General features: G+C 42.1%; 1 protein-coding gene across 1 annotated transcript in view; it reads right to left on the bottom strand.

Annotated features, from left to right (window-relative positions):
- The window catches only part of LOC101520657 (zinc finger protein 260-like), a 56025-nt gene extending 41218 nt beyond the window's left edge, over positions 1-14807 (bottom strand). Inside the window, exon 1 of the mRNA XM_058656213.1 lies at positions 14663-14807. Coding sequence (XP_058512196.1) covers positions 14663-14807 — 145 coding nt within the window. The remainder of the gene's footprint in view (positions 1-14662) is intronic.
- Between the last annotated feature and the right edge of the window lie 725 nt (positions 14808-15532).

Here is a 15532-nt window from a genome sequence, read left to right as displayed (position 1 = left end):
ATCCTCTGAAAAAAGCTGTATTTCCCTCCACAGCTCATCTGACCTCAGAAGTAGAACAGCTCCCCTGAGGATAGCTCTGTCCCTAAAGAAAATGGACATTTCAGTGGATCTTCCTCAGAGAACAGGAACTTGATCTCAGCCTCCATTGTTACAAGTGATTGAATGGGGAGAGACGGGGCCTACGGTCTGGGTTAATGACTCCATAAATTTCCCTGCACCTTGGAGTTGAGAGGCAAGCATTTCCAGGGGAAGAACATGAACAGCTTGCTAGCTTTATTTTCGTACTCTTCCCCTGCATTTGAGTGTTCACCACCCATGCTATTCAGTCTTGGCTTAGTATTTTACCTCCTTTGGAAAACACCTGAACAGAATTGGCCTCATCCATGTCTTCTCTTTCAATGTAACTGATAGAAAATATACTAATATAGGAAAGTCTAATCTCCCTCCATGTACTGCTAGCTTAGACTAGACATTGGGAGTATCAACCTGTCCATTGGAGTGACTGTGATGTTTGTGGGGAAAATTAATCATGCTTTCTCATAGCTATTCTTATGTTGATTGGGGCCCTTATGATAAATTTGCATACAATTATTTTGAGGATCATAGCTATGTTCTGTGTAATCATTTAATTTCTCCCTCTTGGAATAAGTCCGATCATCATTGACATTATGAAATGCATGGAGTAATGGTTTGGCATGCTGGGAACGTTTCTCCTTCTCACCCCCACTTGTTTCATGACAATATTTTTTATCCCATGAAAACTCAATTAAAAAAAATTGGCAGCAGCTTCATGACCCAGACTGTGTTGGAAGGGGAACTACTCTGGTAATATCCATGACAGCACTCATGACATTTATTATGATGTTATCTTTTATTCGGAATCCTTTGTCGATTCCCATGAGTTGTGGATTTCATTGTTAAGAAAAATGATGGTGACCTCAAAAATGGGTCAGTACTATTGAAGAGGCTGTGTTCTAGTTGGTGGATCATGCCATCAATATCCAAAAACAACAAGCTCTAGCCTGTGATTGGAATGTTTCCCATTTCTTCATGACCCTTGCTAAATAGAACAAGTCTTTCTATAACTGGGACATGATTAAATATAATAAGCAGGACCTATGAGATAATATAATGCTATACCCTGAACAATTAAAATCTGAAATGCTAAATGCTTTCATTTGAAAAACAGATTTGTTTATTTGGATTGGAAAGTCAGATATACAGAGAGGAAAAATGACAGAGAGAAAGATCTTCCACTTTACTGATTCACTTTCAAAGTGGCCACAATGACCAGAGCTGAGATGATCCAAAGCCAGGAACCAGGAGCCAGAGGCCTCCTCTGGATAACCTACATGAGTGTAGGGTCCCAAGGCTTTGGTTCATGCTCTACTGCTCTCCTATTACACAAACAGAGAGCTGTATTTGAAGTGGGACCAGTGGGACACAAAACCAGCTTCCATATGATATCCTGGCACACAAGAAGACTTTATCTGCTAGGCTTCCAGGCCAGGCCACACACAAAGACTTTAGCCACTAGGCTAGCACACCAGGCCCATGTTAAACACTTTCAATGACCAGTTGACAAGTCTCCTATAAGGGATTGTTCCAGGATATTGTCAAAGATCTTTAGGAAATGAATTCACAGATATAGACTCAAAGCATCACTGTATGTTGTATTCCTTCTCCTTTTTTTTCTTTTCTTCTTCTTTTTTTTTTTTTTTTTTTTTGCAGGATATTACATCATGCACCAATGAGCAAATAAACATCATGACTTGGATAGCCAGATCATCTTCCACATAGTTTGTTTATAATAACAATAGGAGAATATTTATGAGAAAAAATTTGGGTCAAAGGCAAATGTGGAACCTCACTGGTCTGTAACTAACCTGCAGTAATCCTGTGACAAAGCACCAGGAACTCAGGGCAAAAGTCCTGACACAGTTGAATGGAAAAACATGGGTGCAGAAATGTCCTAATTCTTAAACTTTGATAACAGATCCAGGAAAGAGCTTCTTCTAGTATATACTGTTTAATCATTACTAGGCTGCTAGAGAACACATTGTCTACTAATTGACCCCACTCACATGCAAGCATGCAAACCACATCTTGTTTCAGACCCTTCTTCATTATACCGCTGTGACCTTCAGTCTTTAAAAGTCTCTTGCTGCTAATTCCCTCTGACTAGTGACGATCCTTCAATGTTCTGTGTGTATGATTACCAGCTCTAGGCACCAAGTCCAGCAAACAGGGAAACATTGCTCTAAATACACAGACCCATCTCTTCTCGGCCTTTTGGCTAAGATCAAGTGTACTAAATACACAGACCCTTTCACTGTCCACAAATGTCCATTTAGTATGACTTCCTGCAGTCCATGGAGGATCGATTCTTCTGACAATGATCAAGGTTCCCTTTGGCTGCTGAGATGATAAAATAATATGTTTTCAGGCATTATTATTACCCTCAGTACTGCTGCACAGTGTGCAGTTGACAACTTTTTAGTATTGGTATGTAATATCTTTGACACAGTGTTAAGTTCATGTAATCCATATAAAAACCTGTGCTTTTGATTTAAATGATAAAGTAAGGGAAAGAAGCAAGGTGAATCATGAAGACCCAATATCCTAAGACTGAATGCAGTTTGGTAGCATTGAAAGAGATCTTTTCAAAATGTAAATGTTTAAACATTATCTGTTGATGAGAAATATACTAAAACATGTGAAGTGGAAGAGGATTAATTGAAAAATAGTTTAAATGATCAAAATGTATAGAAATGAACCAAATGGAAGTCCAGGACAGTCTGAGCAATACCCTAGCATGAGTGTTTTTGTCCCCAGCCATGTGGCTGTGGCTTGGAACCCGTGCCAGCCCTGACTTCCTACTGGGATCTATCTCCCCCTGCAGTGATGCTAGGTGTGTGTGTGGGGGGGTCCTGGGCTTGTTGGCCGCCAGTGCACCAACTGGCATTAGGCTCTACCTGCCGGCCACCCAGCAGTGAGCTCTGGGGTCTTGGGAGTGTCAAATTACTGCCTAACCACATCCATGGATAAGGCCACAGTACCTGTAGGGTGAGGAATGTATCCTGAGTGACACCCAATGACAGGACCACTGTACTTGCAGGAAAGTGAGGAGATCAAGACTTCATCATTTGGAAGGAAGAGACCTGAAGATATTTTTTGGGTCAGATTGATACTCCAACCCCCATGGAAGTCCAAGGCTGGGCTTCTTAGCATGGAACATGGCTGACCATCACATGCCAACATACATATAAGCTTTGGCTGGTGAGCTGTCTGGCAGGACTAGATCCCAGTAGCTGACAGTGAGTGTTGAATCAGGGGATGGCTCTCATTAGATTGGGGCATGAAATCAACCAGCAAAAAAGATAACCTGGGGTAGATTTGTGGGAATATATTGGCCCAAACCTATGGAACTACAGAGGGTTGGAATGGTGATGGGCTGAGACAGGCATGACCATGGAATTCACCAATGCTCACTGGCACTGAAGCAAGGAGCAAGCAGGCAAGTCCTAGTTGTAGCACCTGCATGAGCACCCTAAAACAAAGTGTGGGGTGGGTTGGCGTGTGCTGCACGAGCTCAGACAAAGGATGGGACAGATAGAGCAGGCCATGTTGGACAAGAGTCAAACACCCAGTGGAATGTATGTGATCTTGTCTGGGAGTGACCAGAGTCGGGGAATCTGGGAAACTCCCCTATTGGGTCATAGTTCCCGCTGATGAGCACATGGTCCAGGCCTGGGTGTTGGGCAGGCTGGGCAGGGTAGCTCCATCTGTTGGCAAGTATGTGAGTTGGTTTTGGAAGGGGGTAGACCAGGTTGTGCTGAGCAAGCCATAGCCCACTGGCAAGTGAAGAAAACAGGATGGAGCCTAGGTCAGGCTAGGCTAGACTGCCACACCTACTGGTTGCATCAGTCAGGGATGAGAGCCAACTGAGTAAGGCCAGATTGCACCACACATCAGTGAGATTTGTGACTGGGGGCTGGATGGGCCAGGCCATCCAAAGGCAAAGTTTAAGAGTAGTGAGGGGCTATGCTAAGCTGGGTCAGAGCAACCACTGGCACACACACACTGGCTGGTTTATGGGTCCCACTGGTGAGTGCAGAGGCCAGAGTGGAGGCTGTGATCTTGTCAGGATATGGATGCAGTCTCCCTTGGCATTAAAGTGGACTGTATCTGGGGTTTGCAAGGTTGGGCTAGACTGTAGCACCCGTAGGAGCTTGTGAGAACCAGGATGGGTACAGGATGGGCTGTGCTAAGTCTCTGTCCCTGCTGAGCCATGTGTGAGCTGTGACTGGCTTTAGATCAGGCTAAGCTGGGCTACAACACCCAGCAGTAAGAAATAGAGGTGAGTGCTAGTCAGGAAAGCTCACTGTTCCTGCTGGGATAGTAGGTGGAATAAGAAGGGCTGGCCCATGGAACCACTGGTGTGTGCAAGATCTGGTATTGGGAGAACTCTGATGCAGGAGCTTGGCCACGCCTGTGTCAGGACACAGTGCCTGCAGATGAGTACACGAATCATGAAAGTGAGCAACCCACACCAGGCAAGGTTTTGGAATCCATGGGCTTAATTTTGCTCAGGTCTTGGCCAAGCCAGATCGGACCAGTTTATACTACCTGCTGGAAAATCCAGGAGTCAGAATGGTGTGTGAGTCACACCGGGTTGGAATGTAATACCAGCCAGTTCACATTAGGGCCAGGACTGGGGGCTGGCTGGGCTGGGCTAGGCTGTAGTGCCACCAGTGAGGGCTGGAATTGATAAGGGACCAGGCCAAGCCAGCCTACAGCACCCTCTAGCAAATGCTGAGGTGAGGCAGGCCATACATACCAGACTGGACTATAGCACCCACCAGCACACCTGAAACCTTGGGGAGAGTAGGTGATCCTGGTAGGAGGGCTAAAGGGAGATCCCACGCTTGGCTTCTGTTCCCATTGGTGAGTGTGAGAGGGTTAGGGTTATGAAACCTGTTGGCCTGAATAAAAGCTGGCTTGAGGACAAGCCAGGCTGAATGAACTGCACCTCCCAGTACATACATAAGCCTAAGAGGGTAAAGGTTGGTTGGGATTTGCCACAGCATCACCTAGCAGAGGCTGGCATGGGGCAAAAACTCTGTCAAGCTAAACTGCAGTACCAGCTAGAGAGTGCAAGATCTGGGATTGGAGTAGAACCAATAGGGAAATGGTGGGTACTAGCCACTCTGGTGAGAATGAGAATCAGGACTGGGACAGGCATGGCTAGACAGAGAGTGGCACCTGCCAGCATGTGTCTGGGCTGGATAGTGGGGCTGGTTGGGTTGAACTAGGCTTCAATGCCCATTGATACATATGCAAACTGAATGGGATGTCAACTGCCACAGCCAAGAGTTGCAGTGAATAATGGGCAAACAGAGAATCTAAGGTAGACTATGTCAGCTGGTGGATTCTGGAGATTTCATCATGAAATCACTGGAGTGGCAAAATTGGCAGCAAAATGGAACTTTTGAACTATCGAAACCACGTGAGAGGGACCCTCAGTGCATGTACCACATCGGGGACCCTGAGATGGTTGGAAGGCTGGGTATGGGTTCTCCCCTTGTCTCTCCCCTCTCCCCAGATACAGGAAGGAAGAAAGAATGTCAAAAGAATGATCACACCCACTTTCCCTTGGCCCTTGACCCTTCACACCCTAATCAAACAGATCTAAAAGGTACCAAAAAATAAAATTTACACAATAAAAAATGAAGATAACACAAGGCATTAATCCAAAATAATCACCAATTGTCCTTGACTCTACTAGAGATCATTTACTTTCATCACTTCAGAGAAGGAATAGATTTTCTCAGGTATAGTAATAGCAATATAATTTCTAAATACCCAATTTGCAGCTTCTGTTAGGAATAGAAACAAGAATGAAAAATAGATGAACACGCTATGTGAACCCCTACTGCAACACACACCTGCTTGTGAGTGTCCAAAATATCTCTTGGACACAAGCCAGAAGCACCAGATGTTTCTATGAGGAGAGTATCCTTCTTGGATTAGGAATAAAGAACCTTACACTAACGTCCTGTTATATGTCATTGCAGTCTACACTCACTCTGACATCATACAGGTGATCATTTTCCACAAGAGGAAAAATTACCTAAAGCCAGCACTGAGTCTTTTACACATCCTAGGGTAAATTCCAGGACAAAGGTGACTACAAACAAAAAAGAGTACAAGAAAGAGATGTGGGAACAATATAGGCTCAATTGCACCACTGTATGCTTTTAGCTGTGTGTCAAGACCCTTTTTACAATAACTTGATTGATAAAATCAGTTTCAGGGGTTATACCAGATAAAGACATCATGTCATATTTGTAGAAAAATAACAACACTCTCAAGAAAATTCCATGAACTATCAGAGAGGTGATCAAGTGTCCATGCAATGGCTTGAGGCAGCAATGAGACGATTAGAGAGACATTCTGCCAGGAATTGCCATGCAACCAGAAACTCCTCACAGCCTTGTTAACTGTGGAGCTATACTTCTTACACCTTAGTGCCATCTGCCCCGTCTGCGTGTTTCTAGCATGCTTCTAGTATTGAAGACAAAGATCTATCAAGCCGTGGAATCAAGACCCAATTTGATATGCATTCGCAGCACAGCTTTCACTCCTGTTCTCACACACATCTGAATGCCTGGCACTTCATCAGCAACATTCCTTTTCCCAAATTTTCAAACATGTAGGTAGAATCTGTTCAACAACCACATTGTTTCTGAAGTTATTTTCATGAGTAGAATTCTTCTGAAACTAGAATAGAAATGTTGCACCTTCTGGTATGCGATGTTCACCCATAGCTTTCTCTCCATATTTGTAACATGCAGTCTTCTTACAAGTGTGAGAAAGGACAGACCTTTAATTTTATTGAAAATTTTCTTGAAAGGAAGTGTATGCTAAGAAAAGTAGTTTGTAGCACATTTCATAGGAGCATGAAACATTTGTTTTTCTGAAACTCAACACATTAAACACAATTGATTTGTTCAAGGATTTTTTCACCATCCATGCTACTTTCTTTCTTTTTTTTTTTAGATTTTTTTTTTTTCATTGCAAAGTCAGAAATACAGAGAGTAGGAGAGACAGAGAGGAAGATCACCTGCCCAATGATTCACTCTCCAAGTGATTGCAATGGCTGGAGCGAGCCAATCTAAAGCCAAGAGCCAGGAGCCTCTTCAGGATATCCCACATGGGTGCAGGGCACTAAGGCTTTGGACTGTTCTCGACTGCTTTCCCAGGTCACAAGCAGGGAGCTGAATGGGATGCGGGTTTGCTGGGATTAGGACCTGTGCCTGTGTGTAATCTCAACACAACCAAGGTGAGAACTTTATCTACTAGGCCACAGCCCTGGACCCCATGCCACATTCATCATTCTCATGCAACAGTTGAAATGCGTGTTGCCACTGATGTTAGTTCAAGGAATCAAATTAGTCTTTCCATTTGATAGTGACTGTCACATTCTATTTCTTCTGTGAGACCAGCAATTGTCACGTGTTACCAGGACTCAATTTATATTAGGTACACATAAAGCAAACATAAGGAGAGTTCTGGAGTAAGCAGAAGTCCTCTGTTGTGGACAAGTTTATATCAAGTCCTGGACTCCATATGCTATTTGATATACATTGACAATGTATGTTTGCATTCTCTTACAACAAAAAAATGGTATGAATGCTATGCATCTGAGCAAATATCCCTGTGCCAAATATTGAAACTCAGCGTAAAGGGCAATTGATTCAAGGTGCACACTGTTTCTGAAGTTTTTCTATGAACAGAGTTCTGGCAGCAGAAAAGGATGCTCTGCCTTCTGGAACATTGTTTGCACCAATACTATTTTTTTACATGTGCATAATACGCCATCGGCTCATAAGATACAGTGCTGTTAAAAAGGTGAATTTATCTAGGAAACTGAGTTTCTAACTAGTTCAGTAGGAGCTTACGTCTTTGGTTTCACTGCGAATATGAAAGACAAAACTTTCACACAAGACTTGCTTGCCTGCCATGGGTCAGGTACCTTGGCTACACAGGCTATTCATCTACTTTTCCAGTGCCAGAATCCATATACACATTTGCTCATGTCTCAGCTGCTCCATGTCTGATCTGACTCCTTGCTTATGGCCTGGAAAAGCAGTGGCCAACGGCCTAATTTTTTTTTTTCTTTTACTTTTCTGAAGTGAGTTTTTTTTTTTTTAAGATGTATTGGTTTTTATTGTAAAGTCAGATATACAAAGAGGAGGAGAGACAGAGAGGAAGATCTTCTGAGCACTGATTCAATCCCCAGGTGGCCACAATGGCCAGAGTTGAGCTGATCCAAAGCCAGGAGCCCAGAGTTTCTTCTGGGTCTCCCATGAGTGGGGAGGCTCCCCAGGCTTTGGATGGCCCAATTTGTTGATACCCTGCACCTACACAGGAGACCCAAGTAAGCGCTGGCTTCAGTCCAGTTCAGTTCTGCTCATTGTGGCCTCTTCTTCTCTCTGTAAATCTGCCTTTTCAAATAAAAATAAAATCATTTTTTTTAACGAAAATTGTTACCTGCCACAGCATTGTCCTAAAACTCATTTGAATGTTGTGTTGATATTCTATCAAGACAAGGGTTTCAGACACTCTTCTTTGTGTATTCACAACTAAGGTGACTCTTTCAAAGGATGACCACAGCCCTTGGGACCCTGCACCCACATAGTGAACCTGGAATAGCTTCTGGCTCCTGACTTTCAATGGCTCTGCCCCAGCTATTAAGGCCATTTAGAGAGTGACTCAAGAGATGGAAGATGTTCTGCTGTGTGTCTCAGTCATTTTTTTTAAAAAGATTTATTTATTTATGTGGAAAGGCAGATATACAGAGAGGAGAAGAAACAGAGAGGAAGATCGTGTGTCCAATGATTCACTCCCTAAACAGCTGCAATGGCTAGAGATGAGCCAAACCAAAACCAGAAGCCCGGAGAATCTCCCACATGGGTGCAGTGTCCCAAAGCTTCTGGCCACCCTCAACTGCTTTCCCAGGCCACAAGCAAGAAGCTGGATGGGAAGTGGGGCTGCCGGGATTAGAACTGGCACCCATATGGATCCCACAGAGTGCAAGGAGAGGCCTATAACCATTCACTATTGTGCTGGGCCCTAAATGATGTATTTTTAAATGATGCATTTTTAAAATGACACTATTTAAGGATGAACATTCATCCCATTCACATTAGGTGTTGAAATGGCAGTTCACTGTAGTCCAAGGAAGAAGATTAGAGATACACAATACCAGATGTAATCACAGGCTCATGGGGCTGGAGACATGAGGAGGCAGACAAGGCTTGTCAGCAAAGGTTTCTGAAACCCAGGAGGGAGTACAGAGTGTAATGCATAAAATGGCCGAATAAGTAGAGATCTACCTGACTGCATTTAAAGCATCAGGCATAATGATGATCCACTATTGTAGCAATTCATTAACAACGTTAATAAAGATGTGGGAGTGGACCAATGTCTCAGTGGCTAAACCCTCATGTTGTACATGCAGGGATCACATATGGGTGCCAGCCCATGTCCTTGTGGCTCCACTTCCCATCTAGCTCCCTGCTTGTGGCCTAGCAAAGCAGTACAGAATTGCCAAAAGCCGTGGGACCCTGCACCAGCGTGGGAGACCCAGAAGGGCCTCCTGACTTTGGAGCAGCTCTGCTTTGGCTGTTGTACTTCTTAGGGAGTGAACCAGTGGATTGAGGATCTTTCTATTATCTTTCTCTCTATGTACCAGACTTTACAATAAAAATAAATGAATGTTTTAATGAATGAATAAGTATATGTCAGTAAAAATCACTTAAGAGCAGAAATGCAATAGAAACATTCACTTTCAGGAATATAAACATCATCCTTCACGAAATTTGTAAGCTTTCACCAGATCATAATAGTATTTTTGGAAATACTTAGGAATAAGATGTTTTAAAGCAGAAACCAAAAGCTACTATATTTTTCAAGACAATTTACCAAAATATACATACTTATTAACATAGGAAATATAGACTGTTTTAAGCAGAATTGGAAAATTCAAACCAACTAATGAATAAAATTTTCCATCAAAACTGCAGGCCCAGACTTGTACAACATTTCAGACACTAAAGGAAAAAAAGCTCTCCTCCATTTCCAAGATGATCACAAAAGAAGGGAAAAAAAAAAAAAAAGAAACATGTTTGGCTTTCTTGTCTGTGTTCAGCATTATGTGGATGATACAGTAGTATCAGCACTTGAAATAAGAAAGTTAGAAAAGCTTTATGAAAAAATACACAAATATTTTAAGCAAAAATCATTGGTAATGAACTATGGCAGTAGATGAAATCAGTAATAATTAGGATACGCAAAGAAGATGCAAAGTGGTTAACACTCCAAAATTAATCAAGAAAGTAATTCATGTGGAAGGCAAAAAATATTTTAAGTATTTATTTTTATCGTAAAGGCAGATATACAGAGAGGAGGAAAAAGAGCAGATCTTCCATTCGAAGGTTCTCTCCCCAAGTGAGCACAACGGCTACAGCTGAGCCAACACGAAGCCAGGAGCCAGAAGCTCTTATGGGTCTCCCACACGGGTGCAGGGTCCCAAGGATTTGGAAGTCCTCAACTGCTTTCTCAGGCCACAACAAGGGAGCTGGATAGGAAGCAGGGCCACCTGGATTAAAACCAGAGCCCATACTGGATCCCAGGCATTCATGGCGAGGGCATCAAACATTACGGTATCGCGTCAGGCCCAGGAAGGCAATTTTTTTTTTACTTTTTTTTTTATTACTTACATTGCATTATGTGACACATTTTTATATGCACTGGATTCCCCCCACCCTTCGCGAAACCCTCCCCCCAAGGTGGATTGCTCCACTTTGTCGCATTTCCATTGTTCAAATTCAGTTGAGATTTTTTCATTGGAGGTATTTACCAAACATGAAGTCCAGCATCTTATTGTCCTGGTAAGTTCAATGGTTTCTTGGTGAGACCATCTCTGGTCCGAAGGTAGGGCCGGCAGAGTATCATCCCAATCAATTAAATGCCCCAACATAATGTTTACATTACGGTATTAATTGACATGGTATTGATTAACCAATATGTTAATAGGAAACTGCAGGTTCTCAACCACAAACCTGTGACTTCTTCATAGACTTTTCAATTTTGGCTTATATTCAACCGTGTTCTATACATCTTACAATGGCTATAGACTGCTATTCAGCTGTCTCGGGCCCATCTTCATTTTAGCATTTAGCTGTTTATAGTGTTGAAGTATGATTTTGCTGAACTTTGTTGTTTTTGGGGTGGTCTGAACTGGCTTATAGCTGTAACAAGACTTGTGTCAACAGTTTAGGTGCAAAACATTTTTTTTTGAGGGGTGTGCAGAGAAATCTTCGATACCCCAGTGAGGAGTAACTAATCTTTGTGTCCCACCTAGTGAGGTATGAGTAAATCCACGCTGGTCATTTCCTCTCTGATTCTAAGCTTTCCTTGTTGTTGTTTGTCTATCTATTCTAGGTTTTTTTGTTTGTTTGTATGTTTGTTTGTTTTGAGGGGTTTCTGGAGCAATCCTGATGGTCATTGCGGGGGAGGGTGGGGATCCAGTGCCAGAAATAGGCCAGGACCAGAGAAAGCTCCCCTCCCTGGTCCCGAAGGAAGTTTATTATTCTTCTGTTTCTGCAGGCCACTCAGGGCTCCTGGTTGTTGTTCCAATGATGCTGGTTTCTGCACTGCAGTGTTTGGACTTCTTCCATCCTCTGCAGAAGCTCCAGATTGGAGTGGATGACCTCAGAGTTCTCAACCTCCGAAGGCACTCCAATTCCCCGTGGTCTCCTTGGCAGTTGGGATGTAGTCCTTGTTGCTCATATTGATAGTCTGTGGTGAGGATCTGGGAGTCTTCAGGGTTGGGATCCGAACCTCCTCCTGTCTGCCTGCTGCACTCTGGAGTACCCCCCCTGCTCCATGCACATGACCTCCTGTTAAAAGGCTGTCAGGATCGATCCCAATTCCCCCCTTATGCCTTTGTAGCTTTACTGTTGTCTAGTGCTGACTCGAGTCTGTTGTCTATGAGTTACCAGATTTGATCTCAATAGGCTATATTACACGTTTTCCTCACACTTTTTAGGGGCATGGAAGATTTCTCTGCATTCCCTCCCCATTATGGAGTAACGTAGGGTATTAAGAGTGTTTCAGGTTTAACAGTTTTTTGATGTAGATCATAAGCAGTCTGACATTAATTGTTGATTTACAGATTACATTGCATTATCTTAATGCATTGGATACAGGCTGTTAGAGATTGCAATAATATTACAATATACAGGTACTATTTTCCAGATTGACATCTTTTCATCTGAAATTAAGGCAAACATGTGGCATTTAACCTTTTGGGATTGGTTCATTTCTCTTAGCATAATGGATTCCAGTTGGGCCCATTTGGCCACAAAGAACTGCATTTCGTTTTTTTTATTAGCTGAGTAGTATTCCATGGAGTAGATGAACCATAGCATTCTTATCCAGTCTTCTGTTGTTGGGCATTTTGGTTGCTTCCAAGTTTTTACAATTATTGATTGTGCTGCTATAAATATAAGGGTACATGTTGGTTTCTCATAGCAGGTGTTTTGGATATATTCCTAGGAGTGCTATTACTGGATCATATGGTATGCTGATTTTCAATTGTTTGAGTATTCTCCATACTGATTTTCATTGAGGCTGTACAAGTTTGCAGTCCCACCAGCAGTGGAGTAGGTTCCCTTTTCCACGCATCCTCGCCAGCAAGTGTTGGTGGTTTTTTGTATGTGTGCCATCCTTGCTGGCATTAGGCGGTACCTCATTGTTGTCTTCATTTGGATTTCTCTTATTGCCAACGAACTTGAGCATTTTTTCATATGTTTGTTTGCCATTTGGGTTTGTTCTTTTGTGAAACATCTGCCCATTTCCTGTGCCCATTTCTTGAGTAGTTTGTTTTGGTGTTTTGGTTTCTCTGGAGATCTTTGTATATTCTGGAGATTAGCCCCCTATCACCTATGTAGTGTGCAAAGATCTTCTCCCATTCTGTGGGTTGCTTTTTTACTTTGTTGATTGTTTCCCTTGAGGTACAGAAGCTTCTTAGTTTGATGAAGTCCCATTTGTTCATTTTGGTTTTGATTGCTAGTGCTTTTGGAGTCCTTTTTAGGAAGTCAGGGCCTACACCTAGATCTTGCAGTGTGTTTCCAATATTTTCTTCCAAAAGTTTGAAGGTTTCTGGAGAAAGATGAACTTACAATGAAACTGTTTACTATAACTTGACAATAGGATGCTGGACTCTCTGCCATTGTCCATGCCCACAATGATGGACATATGACTGTGTATGAAGAACTATATTTTAGTAATGATATAGAGGAACTAGGTGGAGGGAGGGAATTGGAAGGGAAATGCCAGGAGCCTATGGAACTGTATCATAAAATGATAACAATAATAATGAAATGTAAAAAAAAAAGAAAAAAATGTATGTCACTGACATAATCAAATTTCCTTGTTCTTTATACTTCAGTTGCAATAAATTTCCATAGGATTCTTTGCATGTATATTTTAACTCTTATTAAGCAATGCTAGGTGGCTTGTGAAAGTTACTAAAGACACCATAAACTGACAGTGTATCACCTTCCAGAAGTGCCTTCATGGAAAGAGTTACAACAAGGACAGTTTTCTGATAACTTAGCATCATACCAGGAGTAGGAATATTTCTCAAAAATCAAATGAAGAAACAAGTGTTTTGCCAAAATTTCTGTCCCAGCACCAAAGATAGCAACATTGAATTACACTATTTTTAACAAATGGATGGGGATATTCTTACGACTTTAAAAATTATGTTCTTAAGTCTTTTATGGATATAAAGTGAAGAGGTTTAATGTATTTCCTAAATAAAAATCTATGATACCAGGTATATTTCAATGGCTTAATCGTATCTTTCTGTAGTTTTTCTACAATCATGTTATTTAAACTTTTTAATCATAGTCTTAAGGTTAAGTTAAAATAAATGATGATTATTGACCTACCAGATAATACACAGTTCATTGCAATGGGTCATACGTTTGCAGTGTACACAGAAAATTAAGCATTTATAAAAAGCACAGGGAAAACACTCAGCAAGCTCTGCCTACTCTGATAAATGCATCACATTGTCTGACCGTGAGGCTCGAGACATGAAATTATTGACACTGATCAGCCTCAACACTGTGGGTTCCTCTATCCATTAGGGAGCAGCAGTCTTTTCATAGCCCTCTTCATGTTTATATTCCTCAGGCTGTAGATGAAAGGATTCAGTATTGGAGTGACCACGTTGTACAGCGATAAAGAATAGGAGTCCAGGATCCCAGATAGAGGACCTCCCGCCAGCAGCGCAGTTGCCAATTTTAATATGAGGTTATTAAGAAAGGTGTCAGAACAGGCTATTTGGACCTCCTGACTCAACTCACAGAAGACGTGATGGATTTAAAAATGTGTGCAGAAGCTCAGCCTAAGCACCAATAAGCTCTGCATAAGGGCATTCAGGTTACAATGACCCAGCACACCAGAACCAGCTGCACACAGAGCTGGAAGTTCATTATGAACATGTAGTATGGGGGTGACAGATCGCCACAAACCAGTCATAGGACATCATGGTCAGGAGAAAGTCATCCAGGCTTCCCACATAGCAGCAAAAAGAGCATCGGTGTGATGCAGCCTGCATAGCTGATGGCTGGGCTCTGTGTTTGGATGTTCACCAACATCTTGGGGATGGTGTTGCAGGTGAAGCAGACATCCATGAAGGACAGGTTGGTGAGGAAGAAGTACATGGTCATGTGGAGGTTGGTGTCAGAGAAGATGGCCAGGACAATTAGCAAGTTTCCCCTAAAGTGACCAGATACATGGAGAGGAACAGCCCAAAGATAAGAAGCTGCAGTGCTGGGTTCTCTGAGAAACTCAGGAGAAGGAATTCTGACAGCTGAATTTGGTTTCTCAGTTTCATGTGGTGCCAAACACTACCAGGAAAATGTAGTTGAATCTGAAGCATATTTATACAAAGAGAATGTACATAACAGAGTGGAACTCCAAAATTCATTTGTTCCTGTTCAGAATGTGGCTTCCACATTTGGAGATGGCTCAGGTTCCATTTTGCTCCTTCCCAATGAAATCACTGACCAAGAATTCCTTCCCACTCTCAGGCCTTCCCTAAAGCATCAAACACTTCTGAAATTTAATGAGATATTATTTGACAATTAAGAAATTTCTGTTCATCAGTGTTTACTAAATCATTATACATTTTGAAGTAAATGCATGAAAAAGCATAAGGAGATGATGTGATGTATAATATGTGTTTTTGTGTATGTTAAGAAATACTGGGATTCAATTCTGCTTAATACAGATAAAATCATCTTTAGTCTAATCATACAATTGGAGGCACAAGTGCGTCACTATGAGTAAATGGTCCAATCAGCTAGACAAGAGGGAACACAAAGGATGCCAAATGATAAGAACAACTCAATGTGGAGCAGGTTAGAAATATATGTAAAAGTGACTG

The sequence above is a fragment of the Ochotona princeps genome, chromosome 28 (assembly GCF_030435755.1).
Source record: "Ochotona princeps isolate mOchPri1 chromosome 28, mOchPri1.hap1, whole genome shotgun sequence".
Classification (NCBI taxonomy): Eukaryota; Metazoa; Chordata; class Mammalia; order Lagomorpha; family Ochotonidae; genus Ochotona; species Ochotona princeps.
This window is presented reverse-complemented; position numbering and strand designations above follow the sequence as displayed.